The sequence below is a fragment of the Mastigoproctus giganteus genome, chromosome 4 (assembly GCF_048544385.1).
Source record: "Mastigoproctus giganteus isolate SK-2022 chromosome 4, ASM4854438v1, whole genome shotgun sequence".
Taxonomy (NCBI): domain Eukaryota; kingdom Metazoa; phylum Arthropoda; class Arachnida; order Uropygi; family Thelyphonidae; genus Mastigoproctus; species Mastigoproctus giganteus.
In genome coordinates, this window is record NC_143578.1 from 77,808,202 (window position 1) to 77,834,265 (window position 26,064).

General features: G+C 36.4%; 1 protein-coding gene across 1 annotated transcript; it reads right to left on the reverse strand.

Annotated features, from left to right (window-relative positions):
- Nucleotides 1–443: 443 nt before the first annotated feature.
- On the reverse strand, nucleotides 444–25,554 carry LOC150086854 (mitochondrial intermembrane space import and assembly protein 40-B). The gene is made up of 3 exons (XM_090371630.1): nucleotides 25,332–25,554; nucleotides 18,503–18,592; nucleotides 444–1,012 (listed from the first exon to the last, which is right to left on the reverse strand). The coding sequence occupies exons 1-3, from the start codon at nucleotides 25,351–25,353 to the stop codon at nucleotides 684–686; spliced, it is 441 nt and encodes a 146-aa protein (XP_090227756.1). The 5' UTR covers nucleotides 25,354–25,554; the 3' UTR covers nucleotides 444–683.
- Nucleotides 25,555–26,064: the final 510 nt, after the last annotated feature.

Below are 26,064 nucleotides of genomic sequence, written 5' to 3' on the forward strand. Positions count from 1 at the left end.
ATAAATGGAATGTATACTACATTACTCTTAACAGTCACATCAAACAACTGTTCACTTGAAAAATTATGGTACGAAAGGGAATGGTATGACTTTTGTAAGTATAAATAAACATCTAATTTATTTATATTACTAATAATTCAATATAATTTCCTTTAAATGTCATCCATTAACTATTGCTTATAATAATGCAATAGCAATTAGAATTTAAATTTTTTTCTTAATGAAAATGTAGTAATATACATATATCTGAATGTATTTATTGAATGGTCACGTTTTTGAGAATGTTATGTGAGCTTATATTTTCTCTTTACATAAATAATTGTTATTCATAATTTTTTTTTTTTTTTGTGTATAATCAGGAAAAAAGTTATTTGGCTTTGAATTATGAAAAATAAGTAGTTCATAGATTTGTCTGACTACACAAACACTTTCATTTTCTGGAGATTATGGAGATCTAAGGTCAATTTTAAATTATTACATACAAAATTCCAAAATGATGACAAAATAATTAGTTGATAGATACATTTCAGTATTTGGAAACTTACAGAAGTTACGTGCTTCAATAATATCTTAGGTATAATGTTATACCTATGAATTTATTCTAGATTCACAATTAATGATGAAATAAAACTGCATAAACTATACAATATTTTATGATATTGCTGCAAAAGTATAAATAGCAATCACTGTTCATCAGTAGTGGTTTTTGTAATTGTTGATGATGATGAACTGGGTGAAATCTGTTCCTCATTTTTTTCAAAATCTAGATCATTTTCTAATGTTTCATCCTTTACATCATCTTTCTTGTCATCAACAGGATAAAGACTAGGGTACTGAGCCATGCATGCCTGCATTTCTCGAAATTGATCTAAACAATCACTTCCTTTTGGCTCAGACTTACTGAAATGAAAACAAGAGAAGGCTTCCCGAAACTGAACACCACACGGCCCTGTTGCTAAACCACCAAGGCATGGACAATTCCAATTAATTTCACCATTTTCAAGAATTAAACCTGGAAAAAAAAAAAAAGTTCCTGGAAAATTTTTTATATTGCCTTTATACAGGGTGTTTCAGGAGGAATCCACCATACTGTAGTTCTATCACTCAAAATAAGTAAAAATATTGCATATATACATTGGTCAGGAAATGTCGCCTTTGGCCACCAAAGTTTACAAAATTTTGGTGCAAGTTTTGTAAACATCAAATAAATTTGTAAGGTTAATCAACAACACTAAACTCGTTCTTGACAAGAAATTAAATACAGTCCATTCCGGTTATTTGGGACACATTGGGACTAGCACATCTTGGCCCGATTAAGGGGCTGCCCCAATTATCCGAAGTTTCACGTAAATAGTTAAAAATACAATGTACTCTCCTTTTTACAATTAGTTCACTGTACAATCAAATCACATTATGACGAACTCACCATAGTAAAGTACCGTTCACTATAGGATGTGTAGTAAGCGCCGGTCATTGTGATCATGTTTGTGAATTGAATTTTAATTCTTAAACAGCGATTCTAATTAGAGAAAATAGGAGGAATATTATCCACAGGCTATAAAAGTAAAGATATATGTAATTTATCCTTTATTATCTTACCAATTAAAAAATTAAATGATACGTGAAAATTGGAAGAATATACGTGATAATCGGAATAATTAATACGTACTGTAATATGTACATACAAACTAGTTGACATTTCTGTTCACTGACATTTGTGGGTGGGGGGTTAAAATTTAAAACAGTAAAAAGATAAGCAATCAATAACAAAGAACACGGCACACACAAATTGCAAGTAACACGATACACGCAAGTGAGAACGGAGTAACGAGTTACAAAGCTTTAAAAATAGGAATGAAGAGAAGATCTGAAAATTAATTTTTTTATATGATTGAAGATTCCCTGGAAGTGTAAACACATTTCACCATAATAACCCACAGAATTCCAGCTATCAGTATTATCGCAAATTCAGTAAGATCAAGTTTACTGTCCGTTTATGATAGATTTCACTAACAGAAAAGCGCAATAAACAGGTGACTGCTAATTGTTTTTATTTTTTTATGGTTGTGACCTCCAGAATTTTGACTGAACCACGTGGTACCATTGGAGACAATCGTACGGTAATCTCCAGTGCTGCAGTCTCCTGCCCCGATTAAACGGCATGCTGTCCCAATTAAGCGAAGTAAACCCTGGCTATTTTCTCGATTCATTTCTGTTTTTAAAGATTTGCCTCAAACAAACGGCTGCCCCAATTAATTGGTGGCGCAAATAACTGAAATCCACTGTACTTCTTTATTTAAGGATAAAGTAACATCACCAGTCACCTCGAAACACATTTCAGCACAGTAGAGATGTGGTTGCACTCTCCAACATCCTTGGGTAGTTTCGAATTTGACATGCAGGATTCGTGATTCCTTGCAAAAGTGCATCTGGATTGTCAGATTTTGCACATATACTAGTACCTTCATGTTTCCTCAAAGAAAATAATCCAGCGGATTTAAATCTGAAGGTCATGATGGCCAGAAATGTGGGCTTTGGCAGCTGATCCAACGATTGTGATACAAACAACTGAGATAGCCTACCACACAATGATGAAAATGAGCTGGTGTTCCATTGTGCTGTAGATACACCTGGGCTTGTGTTTCTAATGGAACATTGTCTAAAAGGGATGGCAACTGAAGTTCCAGAAAGTTAGCATGTCTTTCTTTTGACATATCTTAAGAATGAGGCTTGCTAATTAATATGGAAACACTATAACGTGAGACCACCCTTGAAGACGAGGTCTGATCAGCAGGTTGTCAATCATGCCACACCAGACATTTAATGAAAGTGATGTTGGAAGTCTCAATTACTTCATGAGAATTATCTTCGGCCCGTACATGTGTGTTCCTCATATTATTCATCACATCATTTGTGAATGTTATTTCATCAGTGAACAAGATGTGTGAGCAAAGCTCATTGTTTGCAATTAGCCACTGACAAAAATTTAATCACACATCAATCTCCTTCTTGAAGAAGCTGAACAGATTAAGGATGATATGGATAAATCTCAGAATGTAACATTCTCCATACTGTGGGGAATTGCTAGACATGCAGATAAACTATGAATACTCATTGATGGGCTACGTAATATTGCATCGCCACGTCTTCTTGAATGGCTGGCATTCTGACTTCATTACAAATGATGTAATCCCTCGTAGCTGTCTATATGTATCTCTAAACACTTTGTCGAACTGAAATCTGCAGTTAGGGGAAACACCGTTGATATCTGCAAATGGCAGCCGTTGCACTGCTATCACACATAACCATAGGTAAAATGTATGTCCACATATTCCTCCTTTACGAACTGAAATGGCATTGTTGTTAGCACCAACACTAGAAACTTTCACACTAATGTGTAAGTAAATAACCCAGTAATGAATGAAAAACAGTAAAAAAAAAACACTGATGTAGACATTAATTAGTAAACAAAAGATGAATGACAATCATGTAACACAACCCATGTCTACCAGTGCTACCACAATCGGTTTTTGTTTACAAAACTCAGAGCATCCCTTGTGGCCAAAGGAGACATTTCTGTACCCATGTTTATATGCTATTATTTACTTATTTTGAGCTATAGAACATACTCCTACAGTATGGCAGATTCCTCCTGAAAGATCCTATACATTAACAAATATAATAAAGTAAACGGTTTACAATGATACAAACTAGTACAAGTCGACCATCACTAATCTGGTCACTGGTAATCCGGTTCCACCACTAATTCAGACATAATTTCAGCGAATGTAATTTCAAATTTCCCGGGATAGTGCACCGACCTGCCGCTGCTGTTTTGGTGGCGTTTGTTGCAGCATCAGCTGTTGGCGCGAACTCTTAAACACTGGCAAGCCATTCCCACTTATTTTTCTGCATTTATTATTATAACCTGTTCACATTTAACCCCAGCCATGGTTCCAATACATAAAGGAAGTCCCTCTCATGGTGTAAAGCGCAAACACCATACATTGTCCATAACAGATGAAGTTGAACTTCTGAAAAACTCGACAGCGGTGCGTTTGTGAGAAGTTTAACTCTGCTTAATATTTCACACAGTTCCTCTTATTTTAGTAATTTTCTTTTAGCCATTCCTTTTTAGATTTTTTTTTTTTTTACAACACACTTGTACAAACTTGCAGAAAAACAAACACAGTATGATGTATAATACAGTGCCCTAACGAACTTGTTTTCACAAAATTTCTAACAATACTGACAAAATTATTGCGACGTTTGAGAGTTTATTTTATAGCAATTAGTTTTATTGCAGCGCTTCCCATGCATGCAATAAACTAATTACAAACAACCTTCAATATGTATGCTTGTTATTTGGTTTTTAGGAGCATTAGCAACTAAGGCCATATTGCTCCGGGATATGCGATGGTCATTCCCTGACCTTTCCGCATCCTCCGTATTTGGTGGTGACGGGCTCGAACCCCGGTCTAATCAAGAAACGTGTGCTACGCACTGCTGCTCCTTCCCACCTGGCTATGGAGGCGCCGCAATATGTATGCCGTAATAGTGTCACATGTATGTGGCGGACATGGCTTTTCAAGAAATAGAGTAACCTACTGGGCCATGTCAGTCACATATATGCGACATAAAAAAAAATTTTTTTGATATTTTAAGTGAAAAAAACAACATGACATTACAATATTTATTTTAGAATTACTAATCAAATTATTTGCTAAATATTTTTTGGCCCCTGGGGAATTTTTTTCTTAAACTAGTTTGGCAGTCAACGTGTTAAAGGTAGGATGAGGTGGTTAGATGTTGAGTAAACTGTATGTGCTAAAATAACCACCGGTAATCCAGCATCCCTGGATTTGCTTATTGGAGGCTTGAAGTGGTGGAATCCATGTTTAGTCTCTAGAGCTAAGTTCCGGTCAACCCTTCCCTATCTCTCCCATCATGCAGTATGATCAATGACTTTTGAGGTTATGATGAACGTCGTGGTGAGATCCAATATTCCTTACATTCTGAGGGTACAGCTCTAAAACGGTGTTCGCAGGCCGGCCGCTAGTTAGTACACAGGACCGAACCTATTGGTAACTCTCTAGGAGGCTTCCGGATCAGCTAGTGTATAGTCTTGCTACCTCTACTCTGCCAGATAGTGACTGGAGGGAGTCCGAGTAGTGTGTATGCGGGGAGAATTGTCGAGGCCACGTTATGTCAAGGATCTGGGTATATTCTTACCACGTGTACGCCATATCCAAAAATTTCATTACTTCATACAGCATGTCCCACCCACTTTTTCTTAATATTGAATACACCATGAATTGTCAAACTAATAGAGCAAGCTTGCCTGCGAAAAGATCTAAACCTCCCAAGGACTTCCTAATTCATTTCACAAATATACGTGGTCTCAATTCTAATCTCAACGATGTCCATTTCCACTTGCAGTCTGCCAAACCCCATATACTTTTTCTGACAGAATCTCAGTTATTGGTTGATTCAACTACTGCTCATCTCAGATGCCCAAATTGTTCGCTGTATGATTCCTTTTGCCTCAAAGGTGGTACTTGTGCACATGTCCGTTCTGATATTCCCTGTCAGAAACTTGGCAATTTGGAATTTCCTCTCTTTGATCTTCTCTGGCTTAAAATCTCTCTACCTCATTGTGTCAAATTCATCTGTTGTCTCTACCGTTCTCCCAACTCCACTAATCACTTGGAGCTCTTTGACTTCCTCTCTTTGCAACTTAACTTTCACCAGTCCAACTTTCCTAACAGTGAGGTAATTTTCCTTGGTGATTTTAATCTTCACAACTCCAGCTGGCTTCCGTTTTCTAGTCACACCGACCCAGCAGGTCGAGATGCTGAGGCTTTTGCAATTACTAATGACCTAGCACAGATTGTTCATTTACCTACAAGAATACCGGACAATCCTAATCATACAGCCAATACGCTTGATCTTTTTCTCACAAACAACCCTTCTAAGTATATGGTCAAAGTGAGAAGTCCTTTAGGCACTTCAGATCATAACTTGGTGATTGTCTCTTCTCCAATGGAACCTTTATCTCATGGCTATTCCCAACCTCGTGTTGTTTGGCATTACAAGAATGCAAAATGGGATGACCTGTGAGACTTCTTTTCTTCTTTTCCCTGGTCGGATTACTGTTTCAAAACGTCTGATGTCAACATTTGCTCAGATCGTGTCAGTGAAATTATTCTTGCAGGAATGGAATTCTTTATCCCACACTCCACTTTAAAATCTCGTCCTTTATCCTTTATCTAAACCTTGGTTTTCCAATAAATGTGCTAAGGCTGTTCAAGAGAAGAATGTTGCATATCGTAATTGGCTTGTTTCTAATTCTTCAGTTTCATTTTCTGCTTACACCAAAGCTCTTAACAATTGTAAAGCAGTTATTAATCAGTCCAAACTAGAGTTTGAACAGGCTAAGAGTAGAAAACTTGCTTCTTGCCCTAATGGTAGCCGAGCATTTTGGTCTCTTGCCAAAGCTATTGGCTGCAACTTTTGCCCATCTCTGCTCCCACCTCTGTCCAAACCAGATGGTTCTGTTTTCACTTCAGCCAAGGATAAAGCTGACCTGCTAGCATCCCATTTTTCTTCCAGCTCATGTATTAATGATCTTGGTAAAACACCTCCCAACACGCTCCATTCAATGCCTCCTGGGGTCTTCTGTTAAAAGGATATCAGAAAGATTTTGACAAATCTTGATGCTATGAAAGCTCCAGGTCCCGATGGTATTTCTCCACTTGTTCTCAAAACCTGTGCTCCTGAACTTACTCCTGTTCTTTGCTGCCTTTTTTCACTTTCTTATTCCAAAGTTGTTTTTCCTTCTGCTTGGAAATTTGCTCATATCCAGCCAGTTCCTAAAAAGGGTGACAAATCCCTCCCATCGCAATTACTTCTACTCTTTCTAAAGTAATGGAGAAATCAATTAACCACCAACTCTTAAACTACCTAGAAACCTTCCGTCTGATCAACGATCGCCAGTATGGATTCCGTCAGTGTCGATCCACTGGTGATATTCTGGCTTATGTCACCCATTTATGATCTAATTCAATGGAAAGGTTTGGTGAAACACAAGTAGTTGCTCTTGACATCTCAAAGGCTTTTGATCGTGTTTGGCATAAAGGTCTTCTAAACAAGCTTCCATCTTATGGTTTGCCAACTGTTTTTAGTAATTGGTTATCCAGTTTTCTCTCTGATCGCTCACTGAGGGTGATGGTAGATGGCTCTCTGTCTTCTAACTTCTCCACTAATGCCGGTGTCCCCCAAGGTTCAGTTCTTTCCCCCACTCTTTTCCTCTTGTATATTAATGACCTTCTTCCATTGACTGGAAATCCTATCCATAGTTTTGCCGATGATAGCACATTGCATTCCACTTTCCATTTTGAGAAACCTTGTCCTGCTCAATCAGCTTCAACTTCTCGAAAATCTGCTACCGATTCCTTAAATGCCGATCTTCAGGTAATTCTCCAGTGGGGCAAAGACAACTTAGTTGATTTCAACCCTTCTAAAATTCAGTCTTGTCTTATATCTCGCAAAAAGGATTCTTCTGCTCCTATGCTTATCTTTAGTGACACTCCGATTAACGAAAAATGATATATCTCTTTTGGGGATTACCCTGACTTCTAATCTCTCTTGGCACAAGCACATTACAAATATTGTTTCCTCAGCATCTAAAAAGCTTGGTTTTCTCTTTCGCTCTCGGCATTACTTTTCTTCCAAACAGCTGCTCACTCTGTATAAATCGCAAATCCGCCCTGCCATGGAATATCGTTCCCACATCTGGGGTGGTGCCCCCAAAACCTCTCTCACGCTTCTTGATTCCATTTAAAAGAGGGCAGTTAGGTTAATTAATGATTCATCTCTAACAGAGTCTCTCCACTCACTTTCTCATAGACGTACTGTTTCTGCTGCATGCCTCTTTTACAGATACTTCCATGGGCACTGTTCTTCCGAATTGGCTTCTATAATTCCTGCTTTCTCTTTCAAAACAGTCCGAACACGTGCTGCCACCAGCCAACATCCATTTACTGTCCAACTTCAAACCCACAGAACCAACTTTTCATCTTCCTCATTTATTCATTCAACTGCCGTTTTCTATAACAACCTTTCTTCATACGTATTTCCTGAAAATTACAATCTACAGAAGTTCAAGTCCAATGTCAACAAATATCTTCTTTCTTCTTCTCAACCTCCAACCCAAGCACGGTACTAAGTACTATAGGTTCTAATACTTCTCATGTTTGGGGTTCACATAAAAAAAAAAAAAAAAAAATCCCACAGGTCCCAACGCTGCCGGATTAGTGACGGTCAACCTGTAGTAAGAAATGTGCACACAACATTTTAAATACCTATAGAAATTTACATATTAGGAAGAAACATATTAGGAAGGGAAAAAAATGAAGAAATTGCAGTATTTTCGTAACTTTATTCATTTCATTAATTCTTTAATGAGTATGTATATATACACTTCTGAGCCAAAACATTATGACCACTTACCTATCAACCTACCTATAGCGGTTGGACTGCCTTTTGCCACTGTAACTGCTTAATCAGTTTATGTTAAGAATGTTGCATATCACAACTGGCTTGCATCCAAATCTCTTGGTTCGTTTTCTGCCACACTCAACAATTGTAAAGCAGTTATTAATCAGTCCAAACTAGAATCTGAATAGGATAAGAGTAGAAAAGTTGTTTCTTGTTCAAACAATAGTCAAGCATTCTGGTCTTTTGCCAAAGCTATTGGTCCCAAGTTTTGCCTATCTGTATTCCTACCTCTGTTAAAACCTGATGGTTCTATTGCCATCTCAGCTAAAGATAAAGCTGACCTGCTAGCATCCTACTTTTCTTCTAACTCATGTATTGTTGATCTTGGTAAACCACCTCCTACCATTCCCAGTAGGATCCACTCAGTGCCTCCTGTGGTCTTCTGCCAAAATAGCTTCCTTTTACCTACAAGTGCAGGCCACACTGATAAAAATTCCTGCCTAGAGTCATGCAGATTCCCTCAAGTTTTGAATTAATCTACAGTGCTTTCAACACATAGCACACCCAGGGTCCTGAGCTGGATATCATCATTCTTCTTTTCTTGGTGATTCCCTTTTACTTCTGACCCTTGATCTCTCTCTCTCTGCCCCAGGGTTAAAAAAAAAATTTTTTTTTGGCTGGTGCAGTATAAGCCTCAGGCTTCCTTGCACCATATGGCTAATAATAATAATAATAATAATAAAAGGATGTCAAAATAATTTTGAACAAACTTGACTTCAAGAAAACTCCAGGGCCTTATAGTATTTCTCCACTTGTTCTCAAAACCTGTGCTCCTGAGCTTACTCTTCTATGTCAGCCTTTTACACTTTTGTATTCCAACATTCCACTGGTGTTTTTTCCTTTTGCTTGGAAATTTATTCACATTCGATGAGTTTCTAAAAGGGGTGACAAATTCCTCAAATTCAATTATCGTCCCATTGTACTTACTTCTAATCTTTCTAATGTAATGGAGAAATCAATTAACTGGCAACTCCTAAACTATCTCAAAGCATTCCATCTGATCAATAATCGGCAATATGGCATCTGTCAGATTTCGATGACACTGATGATAAACCAGCTTATATCACCAAGCTTATATCACATTATATTCAAGTAGTTGCTCTTGACATTTCAAAGGTAATTTTGATCGTGTTTAGCATAAGTCTTCTAAATATGCTTCCATCTTATTGACTGCTGACTAAGGATGATAGTAGATGGCTCTCTATCTTCAAACTTCTCCAATAATATTAGTGTTCCTCAAGGATCAGTTATTTATCCTACTCTTTTCCTCTTGTATATTAATGATCTTCTTCCATTCACTGGAAATACTATCCATAGTTTTGCTGATGATAGCATTCCAGCTTTCAGTTTATGAAATCTTGCCCTGTACAAATAGTTTAAACTTCTTGAGTATGCACTACCAATTCCTTAAATGCTGATCTCCAGGTAATTCTCAATGGGACAAGGATAACTTAGTTAATTTCAATCCTTCTAACACTCAGTCTTGTCTTATATCTCATATAAAGGCTCCTACTCCTATGATTATCTTCAATGACACTCAAATTTCTATACACGATCACACACCTCTATTAGGAATTACCCCGACTTCTAATCACTTGTGTCATAAGCATATCATAAATATTGCTTCTCTGCATCTAGAAAAAGTGGGTTTTCTCTTTTGCCCTTGGTGTTACTTTCTTCTAAACAGCTTGTCACTCTGTACAAATCTCAAATCCATCCTTCCATGGAATACTGTTCCCACATCTGGGGCATTGCCTCCATAATCTCCCTCAGGCTTCTAGACTCTATTCAAAAGAGATCGGTTGGGTTAATTAATGACCATCTCTTACAAAGTCTCTCCACTTTCTGCGTAGGCATTCCATTTCTGCCACGTGCCTTTTCTATAGATACTTCCATGGGCACTGTTCTTCTATAATTTCCTCTGTTCCGAACCAGTTCAAATGTGTGCTGCAAGGTCAGCATCTTTTTCTTTCAAATTTCAAATTCACAGAATCAACTTTTCTTCTTCTTTGTTTATTCCCTGTTCAGTTTTCTCTCTGACCGCTCACTGCGTGTTATGGTAGATGGCTGTCTGTCTTCTAATTGCCCCACTAATACTGATGTTCCCCGAGGTTCAGTTGTTTCTCCCACTCTTTTCCTCTTGTATATTAATGACCTACTTCCATCAACCGGAAATCCTATCGAAAGTTTTGCTGATGACAGCATGTTGCAATCCACCTTCCAGTTTGATAAAACCTGCCTTGCACAAACAGCTTCAACTTCTCAAATATTCACTACCAATTCCTTAAATCCTGATCTTCAGGTAATTATTCTCCAGTGGAGCAAAGATAACATAGTTGATTTCAATCCTTCTAAAACTCAGTCCTGTCTTATATCTCGCAAAAAGGATTCTTCTGCTCCTATGCTTATCTTCAATGACACTCCAATTTCTAGGCAAGATCATATATCTCTATTGGAGATTACTCTGACCTCTAATCTCCCTTGGCATAAGCACATTACAAATATTGCTTCCTCTGCATCTAAAAACTGGGTTTTCTCTTTTGCTCTTGGCATTACTTTACTTCAAAACAGCTGTTCACTCTGTAGAAATCACAAATCCGCCCTACCATGCAACATTGTTCCCACATCTGGGGTGGTGCTGCCCCCAAAATCTCTCTCAGGCTTCTAGATTATATTCAAAAGAGGGCAGGTTAATTAATGACCCATCTCTAACAGTATCTCTCCACTCTGTCTTATAGACATTCTGTTTCTGCTGCATGCCTTTTCTATTGATACTTCCATGGGCACTGTTCTTCCAAATTGGCTTCTACAATTCTCAATCTCTCTTCCAAAGCAATCTGAACACATGCTGCAACCAGTCAACGTCCTTTTACTATCCAACTTCAAACTCACAGAACCAACTTTTCATCTTCCTCATTTATTCAACTTCCTTTTTCTGGAACAACCTTCCTTCATGTGTATTTCTTGAAAATTACAATCTAGAGAAGTTCAAGTCTAATGGCAAAAAATAAGTTCTTTTGTCTTCTCAACTTTGAACCCATGCACAGTACTAAGTACTATAGGTTCTAATACCTCTCATGTTTGGGAGTTTCATAAAAAAAAAATTCCTTCAACTTCTGTTTCCTGGAACAATCTCCCTTCACACATATTTCCTGAAAATTACAATCCACAGAAATTTAATAGTCTAATATCTATAAATATCTTCTTTGCTCTTCTCAACCTTCAACCTATGTATGGTACAAAGTACTACAGGTTCTAATACCTTTAATATTTGGGGTTTTCATTAACCTCTTCATGGATTATCCCGAGATCTCGTTTTTAGTTTTAAACATGATTTGGAACTACACAAAACATCTCCAGATACAACAGCTGAACCAAACAATAATACCTTCAAATTTAGGATTGAAACCTATTTTCTCGCACATTTATCTGGCTAATTTTGCATTAGCCAGATAAATCCAGAGATTTCTTTGGATTTTCTTACGTCTGGCAGCAAACGACTGGCTTTCATTTTACTTATATTTACTTATTGTACAGCAATATCAGAACAGCAGCGTATGTTCCTATGTGTTGCCAGTAAGCAAAATAAAATTTGCCGTCCTAAATGCTAAATACTGATAAGTGTTAAACAATTAGAAAACTATGTCGAAAATTTTGGTGCCCTCTTGAACTGCTGCCTGTAAGTGACACTTACCTCGCCTAACCACTTGCAGAGGCCGTGTGTCAGAATGTAGTTAGTTCACAATTATTGCTTGTGGTAGGAGGTTACTGCTTGTGCATTCCACTTGATGTTTTAAATTTCGTTATATAATGAGTAGTGAAGAGTGTTTTTCTGTTCCTTTCTTTCAGCTAAAGTGCTAATTTATTAAAAAAATCTGTATAATTTGCAAACTTTTTAGCATACGCGAGATAATTCGGGATAGCCCAAATGGGTTAATTACTCCCATGTACTTTCTACTAAAAAATTTATAAAAAACACAAAAAACCATACAATGAGTATTCGCATGATGCATACTTTTAATCTTTAAAATAAAAAAAAGTCGCTGTGTTATGGCACATTTTCAGGAAAGGATTAAAACAAAAAAAAAAAATAAAATAACTGAGATTTGCAAAAGCTTTCATTTAATTGGCAAATTTTCAAGTAAAGAGCTCCACAATGTTGAAATGTACATGGTAGAGCTATTGAAAGAGCAGATTACATTGCTGACACATTCTCCTTGTACATCTCATTGTATTTTGCCACAGTGAGTATCAGAGCAGTCTCCAGCATCACTGCTACACTCTCCAAGACACTGTGGGTTAAACCAATGAGTACACAGTGAAAAAGTAGATTGTTGATATTTCCAAGGACTCTTTATTAACCTTTGTCAATATTTCAAACATTTATTACCCACATTTTATGGCATTAGAAATATAATATATAATGCATTTTTTTCAAATATCATTTACCCGCTAGCAAATGTGCTTCATGCAGTTTGTACATCAAAGCAGAAAATCTTAAAAATTGAAATATCTGTTAGAGATCTTACTATTCCTCATGTATGTTATTCACATGTGATCTGCATTATTAATTATTTATTAATGGGAGAAGTATTGTTTTAAAAATTCTTTACAGCTCTGTGTTGATGTATAATGTGCATCAGATTCTCACTCTTGTGTTGATTTTTCAGAAAGCAGCTGGTTTCAGCTTTGATATTGCTTGTTTTGTGTCACTAGGAGTTGGAAATGAGCTAATTGGGGAATAATTTTTTTTTTTTAGATAACAAGATTGTTGTTACTGTTGTTGTTATCATAAGGTGCACCATTTCAACTATTTCTTGTCTTTTATCCCAAAATTGATTTTTCAGAAAGCAGCTGGTTTCAGCTTTGATATTGCTTGTTTTGTGTCACTAGGAGTTGGAAATGAGCTAATTGGGGAATAATTTTTTTTTTTTTAGATAACAAGATTGTTGTTACTGTTGTTGTTATCATAAGGTGCACCATTTCAACTATTTCTTGTCTTTTATCCCAAAAAAAAGCTAAATAGTGTATAATGTAAACTAAGTGTAAACACAGTTAAAGAATCTCTTCTATTTCTATTTGAGCAGAAAAACAAACTTTGTACACCAACATGGAGTTGTAATTGCAATCAGTGTTCAGGGAGAAATATCAATTTGTGACCATGTTATAAGCTTCAAAAATGGACTGTTGTAGTCACCAAAAGAAACCATTTATATTATGAAAAGTAAAAAACAAAGCTATAGCTATTTTTTATGAATAAGATTTTTCATTTTTAGTTGTACTGACTAAAATTAAAAAAAAAAAAAAAAAAAAAAAAAAAAAAAACGCTCACATTACAAATGTAATAATTTACATTTAGAGTACCTATGATATCTATGATATCAGTGATCAGATGTAGAGGGGAGGAGGAGGGAATTCAATGAGAAATAGATGTTCAGCCACCATATGTACTAAAAGTTAAGAATGTGAAAATCAGAATATGCTAACTTGTAGTTTACAGAATAAAAAAAAATAATAATAAATTACTATTTGCTGTTATGAATATGATATTTCAGTTTTCAGAGCGGTCAGAATAATGTTGACAAGAAAAAAAAACATTAAAAACGAACATTTATGCCATATTATAAGATGCTAAGAATGTGGATATATAAAAATACCTAAAATGGCTGTTTACATTATAACATTCTTTAAGTTTTCTAAAACTTTATTACTACTACAATTAATATGATTTATTTTTACAATAGGCATAAAATTGATCAGAAATATATACAGGCAGTCTCATAAAAAATTTATGAAGCTGTCTGTATAAGCCCTTAGATTATAACAAAACAAACATATGCAAGAACATGTTTTTTATGTTATATTATATGAATATTATTTTTATCGTGCATAAAAGTATCACTAATGTCTGCACTATACATATTTAAAGAAGAGGATAAACTTCACCTGCATTAAAACTACAGTAGAGCATTGAAAATCCAAATGTCAATAATTTGAATGAGCCGGCATTTTTTTTTTATGCTGGTGCCATAAAATAATTACAGTAAGTGCCAGTTATTGTGATCACGTATATGAATTGAATTTTGATTCTATTAAATGGCAATTCTAATAAGCAAAAATCAGAGCAATATTATCCAAAGGCTATGAAATTGAAGATAAACGTACACTTTTATTCCCTTACCCATTAACAAAATTAAATAAGTGAAAATCAGAAGAATATTATCCACAGGTTAGCAAAATAAAAATAAATTTATATTTACGTACATAGTTAATTAATATACATACAGCACTATCTAAACATAACACTTTGTAAACTGATATTTCACACACTTTGTAAACTGATATGGTTTACCAATGATGTTATTCTGAATGTCAATAACAATCATGAACGAGAAGGAAAAATGGACAAGGTCTTGCTTGTCATATACATATGAACATGTATATATGTTAAGGGCGGCTTCTGTTCTTCACAGCGACACTCTGCCTTGTGTCGCTGTGAAGAACAGAATAAATTGTAAAAGGGTCAGAAATGTGATTGGTGTAGGTTTGTGTGAGTAGTGTACATGTTCTGTTGTTCTGTTCTGGCCACTTACCCAGAAGCATCAGTCACCTGGAGAGATGATTTTGGGTACTCATCCACACCACGGGAGAGCCAGTCCCAGTAAAACACATACTGTCTCAAAGGACCTGTGCGACGCAAGTCTGCAGCACTGAGAGATTCTCTGGTGTTCAAAGTAGGAGGTCTGATTGATGCTCGGTGATGTTTGGTACTGCTTGTGTTAAGAATTTCTCATATATTGTCATATAGCAGACATTCAAGGAGATATTTCCAGTTCTCATTTTCTCTGCAGAAACAGTTATCTGTATAGTTAACAGTTATCGACAATACTAGCTGAGAAAGCTTCTTATTGAGGGAGCCGTGTCCAGTGGCCAAGAAGGAGGATTTCAAGGTTAGTGACAGACAGGACTTAACTGTTTTTTGTTTCAGTAAACAAGACCTCTGGAAGGAATTTTCTGATGATGGTGCCTGTTTCAGAGGTATCCCATTTGGTCTGCCAAATGTTTATTAGTTCATTATAGCACCTGCGTCTTCCGGCTTTGGGGTCAACGTTTAGGTCCAGTACAATGTCAAGAATTTTAGTTGGAATTTTCTTCTTGATCCTGAAGTTTAGGCCTCAACGGGGCGACATATAAATCCAGTGATAATGTTACAGCAATCACTTGAATGGCAGCTATGGACACTGTCTGGGAAATTCTACGAGTGGACAAAAGCACGCTTCACTGGATGGAATTAAGCTTGTCTCTCATTTTGACTAGATTCACTCTATGAAACGACACTCCAGCCGTGTGTGTCAAAATGGGCAAGAAGATCGCTTATAATATAAGGAGAGCACTTTATTTGAGAGCCCTATGAGTCATATCTGGAAACTCTAATGATGGCCACTGACAATCTTTTAGTCTTGGTCCCTAAGTACATAAGATGCTAATGGAAACTCAGCTTGTGATCAATAATCACCCCCAGGACTTGCATCTGTGTTACAATCGGGACTTGCTTTCCAGAGATCTTGATTCGTGGTGGGTGTCTGAAATCTAGCTTGGATTTGGATTTGATTCATAGTTTGTTGAGCTCCATGCAGGAGTTCAGATCAGACAAAATAAGATTTGCTTTACACTGTAGGTTGAAGCAGGATTTTCCAGGAATAATGATTGTCAGATTGTCTGCAAAAGCCACTATTTTACAATTATCCAAGGGTCTCATGAGCCAGCTGTGGAGGACCATATTCTAGACAAGGGACCCTAGGACAGAACCCTGTGGGCATCTTCGAGTGGTCGGTCTGGTTACCTGCAGGAAGTTGGATTTTACCACAATCTCATGCTCTGTGAAATAATTCCAAAAGAGCTGATATAGCTGGAGGGAGCACTGAGTCTTGCAGAGGCGTGCTTGTTTGTTTGTTATTTGGTTTTTGAGAGCATTAGCAACTAAGGCCATATTGCTCTGGAGGTATGCAGTGGTCATTCCCTGACCTTTCCGCACCCTCCGTATTTGGTGGGCACGGGCTTGAACCCTGGTCTAATCAAGAAGCATGTGCTACGCACTGCTGCACCTGCCCACCTGGCTACGAAGGCGTGCCAATGCACTGTCCCACTACAAGAGTGTCAAAGGTGCCCTTGAAATGAACAAAGGTAGCCAATTCAAATTTAGATCAGAATCTTCTATGTGAAAGACCAGGTCAAATAGCGCTTCCTCGGAAGAGAGCCCTGGTGTAAAGCCATACTATGCCAGGGAAAAGAGGTTTTGTCACAGAACTGCATGATTCTAAGTGCCATGAGTGTCTCCAGTATTTTCCAAAGATCTACCAGGAGAGAAATGGGTCTGAGGATCATCCAGGGGTTTATGAAGTTTCCTGATGAGTCAAAGGAGGGTTACTTTCCAAATTTTGGGTAAGCCTTCCTCTTGCAGGCATTTGTTGTAAAGTAACTGTAGATACAAGGTCTGAGCTTGAAGAAGCAAAGAATACAAACATTATTAGGTCCTATCCCAGAGCATTTTTTGGGATTGATCCTATTCTTCGCTGCTGAAAGTTCATCAATGGTGAAGGGGTTAGTAGTTGCCATAGTGTCAGGTTTTGTTGGCTATTCATATTGCTGAATGCTATTGCTGAATGCTTAGATCCTCTAAGGGATCATCCTTGAGTAACAATTTGTCTAGTATTTGATTAATTGTGTCAGTCCAGTTCAAGGTCTCTGCTGTTTCCGCTGTAACTGTGCCAAAGATGCCAGGCATGTATACTCCCTCGCTATCTTATCCTAGACAACACAGCATCGCATCCTTCAGTGGAAACATTAAACAAAATTGATGACTAATTCAAGGTCGTGTTTCTTCCATCAAACATTACTGCACTCCTCCAACCGATGGACCAGGGAGTCATCAAAAAGTTGATAAGAATCTACAAAAAACAAGTCTTGCATCATTTTACTTTTAGCAGAAAGCATCATAGCTTTTTTGAACAAGCTCTGTCTCCAAGACAGCTGCTACATGTTAGCTGATGCATGGGAATCACTCACTGTGCAGAATTTAAAAAATGCTTCGAAAAAACTGTGGCCTGTTGCAGAAGAAACCATAAGAGATGAGCAGAATCAAAATGGAGATGAGGGACAAATACTGATTGAGATGACCAACTTGTTTCAATCAATCTCTGGGTTTGATGATTGTGATGAAGGTGATGCAAAGGCGTGGATGGAAAATGTTATTGATGCTACAGGGTTTCTTGTTTTAAATGAAAACAAAATTGTGAACGTAAAAGAAACTGGAGCTCCTGAAAATGATATGGACGAAGACGACAACAAAGAAAATGACATCGACACTGGGCCTAAGCATGCTGAGGCATTTGCCACTCTAGAGACTGCGATGGCTCAGTATGAATAACAAACTGAATGCCGTCCAACTCAACTACACTGCTGGAAAGAGTGCAAGAGCAAAAAAACAAAATTCAAAAATGGTGCAGCAAAAAATAAGTAATAATTTTCGTTAAAGCCTATACATATGCACTATTGTGGATGAAAGTTCAATTTGTTTTGTTACCTATGAATAAAAATATGTAAGTGCAACTTAGTGATATTATTTCTAAACTTACTAAACCTTTTTTTTTTTTAGTCTCCAGAAGGGTATTTTTGATAAGTTCGAACTACCCCCGGTCCCAATTAGTTTGGATTATCGACACTCGACTGTACTTGCGTTATAAAATGTCATTGCCAGTAGATTTAAACTTTCTAAATTCTTAAATAATGGATTTTCTGGACAAAATAAAGTCTAAGATGAGAAGAGATGGTGTGAAATTCTTTGGATAAATTGCTGCCCTATTTATTTCTCACCACATTGTAGCTTTATTATAAACACTGACTTATATTATTAACATGCAAACAAACTTTGAAATAAACTTGCCCCTAGGTTCGTCGTTTTCATCCTCTTCTAAGGTAATTGCAGTTGGCCTTTCATGATCTTCCTTTGTAACAAATATTATCTGATCCTTACCTAAATTGATATATAAAAAAAAGAATAATGAAATAACATGAAAATATGAAACACTCAAACCATGTCTGCATTAAAATAAAAATATGCATAATTTAAGTACTGGGAGGATTTCTGTGAACTGTACTCAGATACAGCAAGAGCAGCAACCATTTTTTACTCTTCAGTGCTACTCTTGCCATAGATTTCATGCAACTGGCCATGACATTGCTGATGTCAGTTCTTCTTGGCTTTCACTAATCACACTTGGTGTCTCTCATTATAGCTGCATGTTCAAAAAGGACATGCTACAATTTGCTGAAAACTAATGCTCTGACATGAAATTTAAGGAGAAAAAAAGTTTAAAAAGTGGCTTTTAGAACATTTTTGAAAATCTTACCAAAATGATAATCTAATATCATGTAAAAATAACAATGGAAAAACCAACCTCCATACGAAAATGAAACACTAGGATGCCATGTTTATTGAGGGAATAAAACTAGTAGTCTGGCTATCGTGCCTATTCAAGAATCAGGTTAGAATGGGAACAACAGTAATACAATAAACCAAAAATCAATACTTTTGCAGAGACACTTTATTATCAAACACAAATATCAACAGCAAAAGCCAAAATCAATATTAAAGTAAGGATCTAGGATGCTGAGTTTACCAAAGGAGCCTGCTACTGATGCATTCTATGTATTGCCACTACTGATTCTGCCCATAAGTTACCTGTGCAACTGTGAAAAATGCATTATTATTATTATTATTATTTTTATATTGAAAATTAACATTTTTATTTATATAATTTGAAAATAAGACACCTCTGCAACAATTCAGACATTACTCATCGCTTCTCTGAGAGTTCTGAATATAATCTCCTTTATCACCTTGACTGACAGCAAGAGAAATGTCGAACAAAAAACCAGTGCTTCAACAATTGTATACTAGTCACTCTTCCATGACATGAAACCAAAGAATGTAAAAATCCAATGTGCTGCCGTAAAATATAAAAGAGCATATGCTCCAATAATAACTGGATGTGAGAGCTTGAGTTTTTTAAATAAGCACTTTTCATTTAAGCTTGCGAAAACAAAATTCTTACGTTCTTTGTAATTGGCACTCAAATTGTTTACATGTGTCAACAATTTGAGCTATTTCTGAAGGAAGTGAAGGCAACACACTGTCAGAATTGGAGAGAAAGTCACCACTAATTTTAAATTCATATTTTTAAAAATTAAGTTTAAAGAAAATGTTATATTATTTGTATATGGCCAACCTTCTTCATTAGCAAAACAATTATTGATATAGATATTGATAATACTCTTGTAGATAATTTTTTATTTAAATTTAATGGTCTATACTAAAATGACCAGATCCTTAGTATTCCAATACATGACATCTGGGGAGGGGGAGGATTTTACAACCTCCCTAGAAACAATATAAACAGATTTTTTAAAATTTATTTTTTTATTTATAAAAAAAATTCACATACAAAATATAAATTAAATACATATACTTCTTTGAACTAAACTTATAATATAAAATATCACACTTCTCAAAAAAAAAAAAAAATATATATATATATATATATATATATATATATTTTTTTTTTTTTTCACAGAAAGGCTGAAATTCAGTATAGGTACCCCTCATGTTGGACAGACAACTTGTGTGATCGAGATCCGCTAATATTTGTAAAATCGGATAAATGCTGACTTATTGTGATTTTCTCTTGTAGAGAAGCTCTGTTGTCATTTTGAATTTAGACCAAATAAAAATAATGTATAGGATATTAAGAAATATTAAAAATTTGAAATATTATATTTTAAATCAGAAAAGGTACTCCTCGTGTTACGCTACATGACAAACAGAAAGTTGCGGGAAGGACATGAACTGAGAAAAATAGTTGTTATTAGAAGGAAGCAAAAAACACTTATTAGATGGGTCATGCTTTTAATCAACTTTCATTTTTATTTAGTAAAAAAAGGTTGTTTTTTTTCTGTGAAATAATACTAATAATATAAATACATACTTCTTTTAACAATAAAAACAAGAGAAATTAAATATATTTTTCTGCTGTGTGAATTTTTCTTAATAATTCCTCATTAATTTGTAGTATTGCTTTCAAAGTTTTTATGGGCAGTTGCTTTTTTTTGTTGACGTCCACAACTTATTTACTACCGAATAAACTCTTTCCATTGTAAACATAATGCAAATGATTTGTATTATGTTTGCCATTAAGTATGGAGGCTACATGTCCAATCCGAGACAGTTTGCAATGTGGGGCAAACGAATGAAATCCGGGACATCTGGTCACTTTAGTCTATACAACAACTGTGTACATTTGAGGGTTAAAATCCTTTTTCAGCATGTAGATATAATTATCAAGAATAAACTTAAAATTGCATCCTGCATTTTTTCTGCTTGCACAATAAATAGAGATTTCTGGAATATTCAATTGAGAAAACAAAGAAAACACTTTTGGTGACAGCTGTTTGGAGAGTCAGCTATGTACACTGAAAAGACAGAATTCATGGGATACCTTGTTGCTGGGCAACACAATGCTGCCATCCATCTCATTAGTGGATGAACCCACTGCTTGGCAGGTATATAGGTACACTGCATCACTGCATTTAAGTAGACAGTAATTCGATGTCAGTATGTAAACGTCGTTAGTTAACCGACCTTGAAAGAGGGATGAGAGTGAGTGCCCGACGCATGGGTCACTCTATCATGGAGGTAGTACAGAAACTGCACCATCCCTGTTCGACAGTATGAAGGGTGTATCGGGAATATGCCATTTCCAGAATAACATCTCATTGTGGACAGCACTGCAGGCCGTGGATGAACATGGCCGTCGATGTCTGTATCACATTGTTTCAGCCAACTGGAGAGCAACAGTTGCACAGATCACCGCCAACTTCAATGAGGGAAGTGCCAGAAACGTCTCCATCAAGATCATCAGGCAATCATTAGCTGCAATAGATTAAGGGAGCCGTTGATCCACCAGAGTCCCATTGCTAACACCACGACACAGGACTCTATGCCTCAAATGAGCGAAAGAACATCAGCACTGGACCTTGGATGATTGGAGAAGGGTCTCCTGGTCCAATGAGTCCCGTTTCCAGTTATTTTGGGTGGACGGAGGTGCATATCTGGCTGAAACCACACAAAGCTATGCACCCATCATGTCAACAAGGAACTGTTCAGGCAAGTGGACGGTTGGTAATGGTCTGAGGCATGTTCAACTGGCACATGCTGAGAACTCTGGTACATCTAGATGCATCTCCGAACAGTCCAGGTTATGTGTCCATCATGCAGACCATCTGCAGCCCTTCATGGTCATCGTGCAACCACAGGGAAATGGACTTCTGTTCTAGCAGGACGATGCACCTCCCCACAGAGCCCTGGTGACTAGAACATGGTTCAAAGAGATTCTGCAGATTTTACCACCTGGAGAGTGTATCGGGAATGTGCCATTTCCAGAATAACATCTCATCATGGACAGAGCTGTGGGTGGTGGATGAATGTGGCCGTCGATGTCACCTGACATGAACCCCGTGGAGCATCTTTGAGATGGTGTGGAAAGAACCGTTCAAGTTTTGGACCCTCCACCCAGGAATGCGACAGAATTAGGAACAGCGGAGCAGCAAGTAGGGATGGAAATATCTGTGGAATGCTTTCATGAACTAGTGAACTCAATGCCTCGCCGTGTGACTGCCTACTAGTTACTGTCTACCTGTTACTAGGTAGAAATCCCATAATTTCTGACCAATTGGTGTAGTCTGAGTAGATTAAGAACACATCACCACTAATGTATGGAATCTTGAAGACCCCACACATGATAAATGAATCCAGATTAACGAAACTGTTAACAAATGGTTTGTTAAGGAAAATGGGAATCAGTTAATTTTTTTTACATCTAATTGACAGTTAAAAGAAAATGATGTGCTCACTTGGCAATGAAATATTTCATGAAATTAAAAAATGCCACTGACTGCAGTTGCTTGTAACTTCACTGTGCTGTTGAAGAAGTTGAATGGGTGAAAATGCTGGTGATAACTGAACAACTAAAACATGCTGCTGTAGAAACAACCCTCCAATAAATCCCCAAAAATCTTGCTAGCATGCCAGTGACCAACCACAAGTTCCAGTGAATATCTGGAAAGTTAAAATCCCCCATTACAAGACATTCTGATTTACTGGCCCTCTCTCTGCACAACTGTTCATTATACTCATCAATCATTAGGCCTAAAACACACTCCTGCTCTCTTTTTCCCTTTCCCAGTGTTTATGTCACACGAAACAGACTCAACATTGCACTGTCCACCCATGTCAACTGGATGCACTTCTGTAGATTTTATGTTTCTTAACTAACAGCATAACCCCTCCTCCCTTCCTACCCTGTCTATCCACTATACACATTGTACTCCCCAAATTCCAATTCTGCACTGCTTATATCTGTGTGACACCATGTCTGATATCCCAACAATATTTGTCTTTGATGCCCTGATCAGCACTTCAAGCTAATCAAATTTATTAACTATCCTCCCAGCATTGGTGTATGCACAAGTATACATACACCTGTTTCTACTCTTAGTTACCCTAACACAGCCCATGTATTTACTTGTTCCACTATGATTCCCAGCAGTTCTGGAAATCCCCATTGCCTTGCTTTCCAGGCTGCTGCTGATTGCATTTCAATAGAAGCAGTGCAAGAATCACTTTCACCTCTGCCAGCAGCTATTGTTAATCTATTAGTCCGTGTATCTCCCCCAAGATAGCTATTTTCTGACCCACCTAACACTGCTTCAATAGCATCAGCAAATATGTCCTTCACTAAAGGAGTGAATGCAGCATTGGAGTGATTTTTTGTTTTCAATATTTGTTAATGACACTAATAGAGGAATAGCGGGCTTGATATAAAAGTGTGCTAATAATAAATTATTCATTTTGTATAAAAAATGGTCATTAATGTATATGACTGGGAAATGTAAGGGTCTATAATTGGGTAACAACAATTCCATATTTGGAATTACTATTGTACATTTTGATTTGGACGCCAACAAACTTAAGGCAGTTGATAATGAATAAGACTTAGGAGTATTTGCAATCTAACATGAAATTCTGTCAACACTGTACAAAGGTCACCAGAACAAAGAGGTAATCATTCCATTGTATGGAGCCCATACAAAACAAAATTCTGTTGTATTATATGGAGCTTGGGTCTGTACAATAGAATAATTGCATGCAATATCTGAGTATCATATACAAGTAGTGTCCCCATTTCAGTTCTGCTGGAAAAGGTGCAGCAAAGGGCAACATGGGTAGTTACTAATACTGTATAAGGAAACATTCCAATAGATCAAACTGGACACGAGTCTTTACTTGATTGAGATACTTAAGAGTTTAAAGGACTTGTGTTAATTAAATAACAGGGTATTTTTACCAAATGCTTGAAAATTCTTTTAGCCAATGAGCTATTAACTATTGGAATAAATTATCACCTGATCTGGTGGAAACTAGAGATTATGTAAATTTAATGGGGGGGGGATACAGATAGCTGGTAACCAGTACTCATACCCCATACTGAAATAACAATGTATTGCCAACCTTGTGGTGTCCAGTTTATACCAAAGATCAACACTCTATTTGGTTTTCACACCCTCAGTTTTAAACCTGTCACACATTTTTGTTACAAGCAGGTGGCAAGGACTTGTAGTCAGTACATTATATCTAGTTCAGCAAGGTTGTCAGAAAACAGAATAACACTGTTTTTAAGAAAGATCACCTCACAAATTTGTAGGCAAAAATATAATTGTTGTTTATTGTTTTTACAATTCAAATAGATCACTCCTTGATATATTATGCACAGCATACAAAAAAAAAAAAACTAGAGAGACAAATTTTTATATTTAGTAACATTCTAGTAACTTGTTTACTTTTTTTAATATGTTACATAAACTACTAAAGGGTCTTCATTAAGCTTTTATTTAAAATTTATTTATCATTATTATTTTTAATAAAACCATATAGTGTACAAATTAATTGTTTAAGAGTTCATTCTTAAATAAACATTTTTTCTTAATTTTTTTTTTTAAGTGCTTCATCTAGTCCAACTTTACCTTATATTTTTCTTCAACATGGGCAAAGTAATGCTGTTACTTTGTACCTCAAGTGGTAGATCCAGATGCAATAGAAAGGGGGAGGGGTGATTTTGAATCACAAAATTTTTTTTAGTTTATACTTTTCTCCCAGAATTTTAGGAGAAAATATGTTCTCCGTCCTAAATAATAAAATAATTTTCAATGGGGGAAAAGAGAACAAAAAAAAAAAAAAAAAAAAACGGTAGAAGAAGGGCTAAAAAGTCCACTTTTTCCGAAAAGTACAGTTGACAACACTAATAAGTTATTACTATTTCAAAAAAATGAAATACACTCGCTAAGTGAAAACATTTCTTTAATTACAATGAGGAAAAAAAAAAAGGTTATATGCTTAATACATAAACTGGACACGCCAATCATTTTTAGGATTGTTTTTTTTACCACAGTCTCTCGCGGCAGCCCAAATATCTTGGGTACTCTACTTAACGTCCGGATCCGGGACAGCTAATCCCCATCGCCCCTGGTAATACACTTACTACAAAACTGTAAGTTAAAGTCTAAAAGGAAAAAAAAAAAAAAAAAACAAAAACAAACAGCAGTATACAGATGGCTAAATTCAACCCAATCCTTATACACCGTTCATATTCATTACATACCCATTTGCCGGCAATAAGACATATCAAAGAAATTTCAATTAGAATAATTACGGCTCTGTGAATGTTTTGTTAGATGGATTTCAAAATGTGTTCGCACTGCTTTATTTAGGATGACGTATCCACAGCACTTCAAAACAGGGTATTAAAAGTAAAGCATTACAAATAATATGAAAAAGTCCTCCACTTGCACGTGCTATAACTATTTTCATCCATTGCTTTATAGCAACACCCTCTACAAAAACTAGACTAATCAAACATTTCTAAAACCAAAGAATCAAGAAAATGAGAATAAAAACCGAGAGGTGAAAAGGCGACAGGAAAAAATCGAAAACTAAATAATAATCCATCATTATCGTTTATTCACTAGTTTAAAATTTTACAAGTGAATATGGAAACAAATTATAAAATATATTTCTGGAGCAGCAGTTCTCTTACATAAGTAAAATTCAAAGTTCATTATTTTGGGCACAGGTTGGGAATCACCCTCCATTGAGTTGGAGATTCTTTAAGTGAGAATATAATGTTTGCACTTGCACTAGGCTCGGTCGATCATGTATCATGTACACACTCGATTATTTCGAAAAAGAAAAGGAAGAATGCAAATTTATTAATCAGCGCTCCAGTTCGATAACAATGTTTATAAAGTGCCGAAATTGTGCTTTTGGCTACTCACACTCTACAAGCTTAAAACTGGCATGAAGAACTTTAAAGGAACAGAAGAAGGTTGTCATAT

What these genes read in the sequence shown, in the direction of transcription:
- LOC150086854 (XM_090371630.1), bottom strand. Translation starts at nt 25,353, where the DNA reads ATGTCTTATTGCCGGCAAATGG. An exon ending in GTCTTATTGCCGGCAAATGG is followed by an intron (nt 18,593 to 25,331) that starts GTATGTAATGAA and finishes ATATCAATTTAG; the next exon opens with GTAAGGATCAGATAATATTT. An exon ending in TGAAAACGACGAACCTAGGG is followed by an intron (nt 1,013 to 18,502) that starts GCAAGTTTATTT and finishes TTTTTTTTCCAG; the next exon opens with GTTTAATTCTTGAAAATGGT.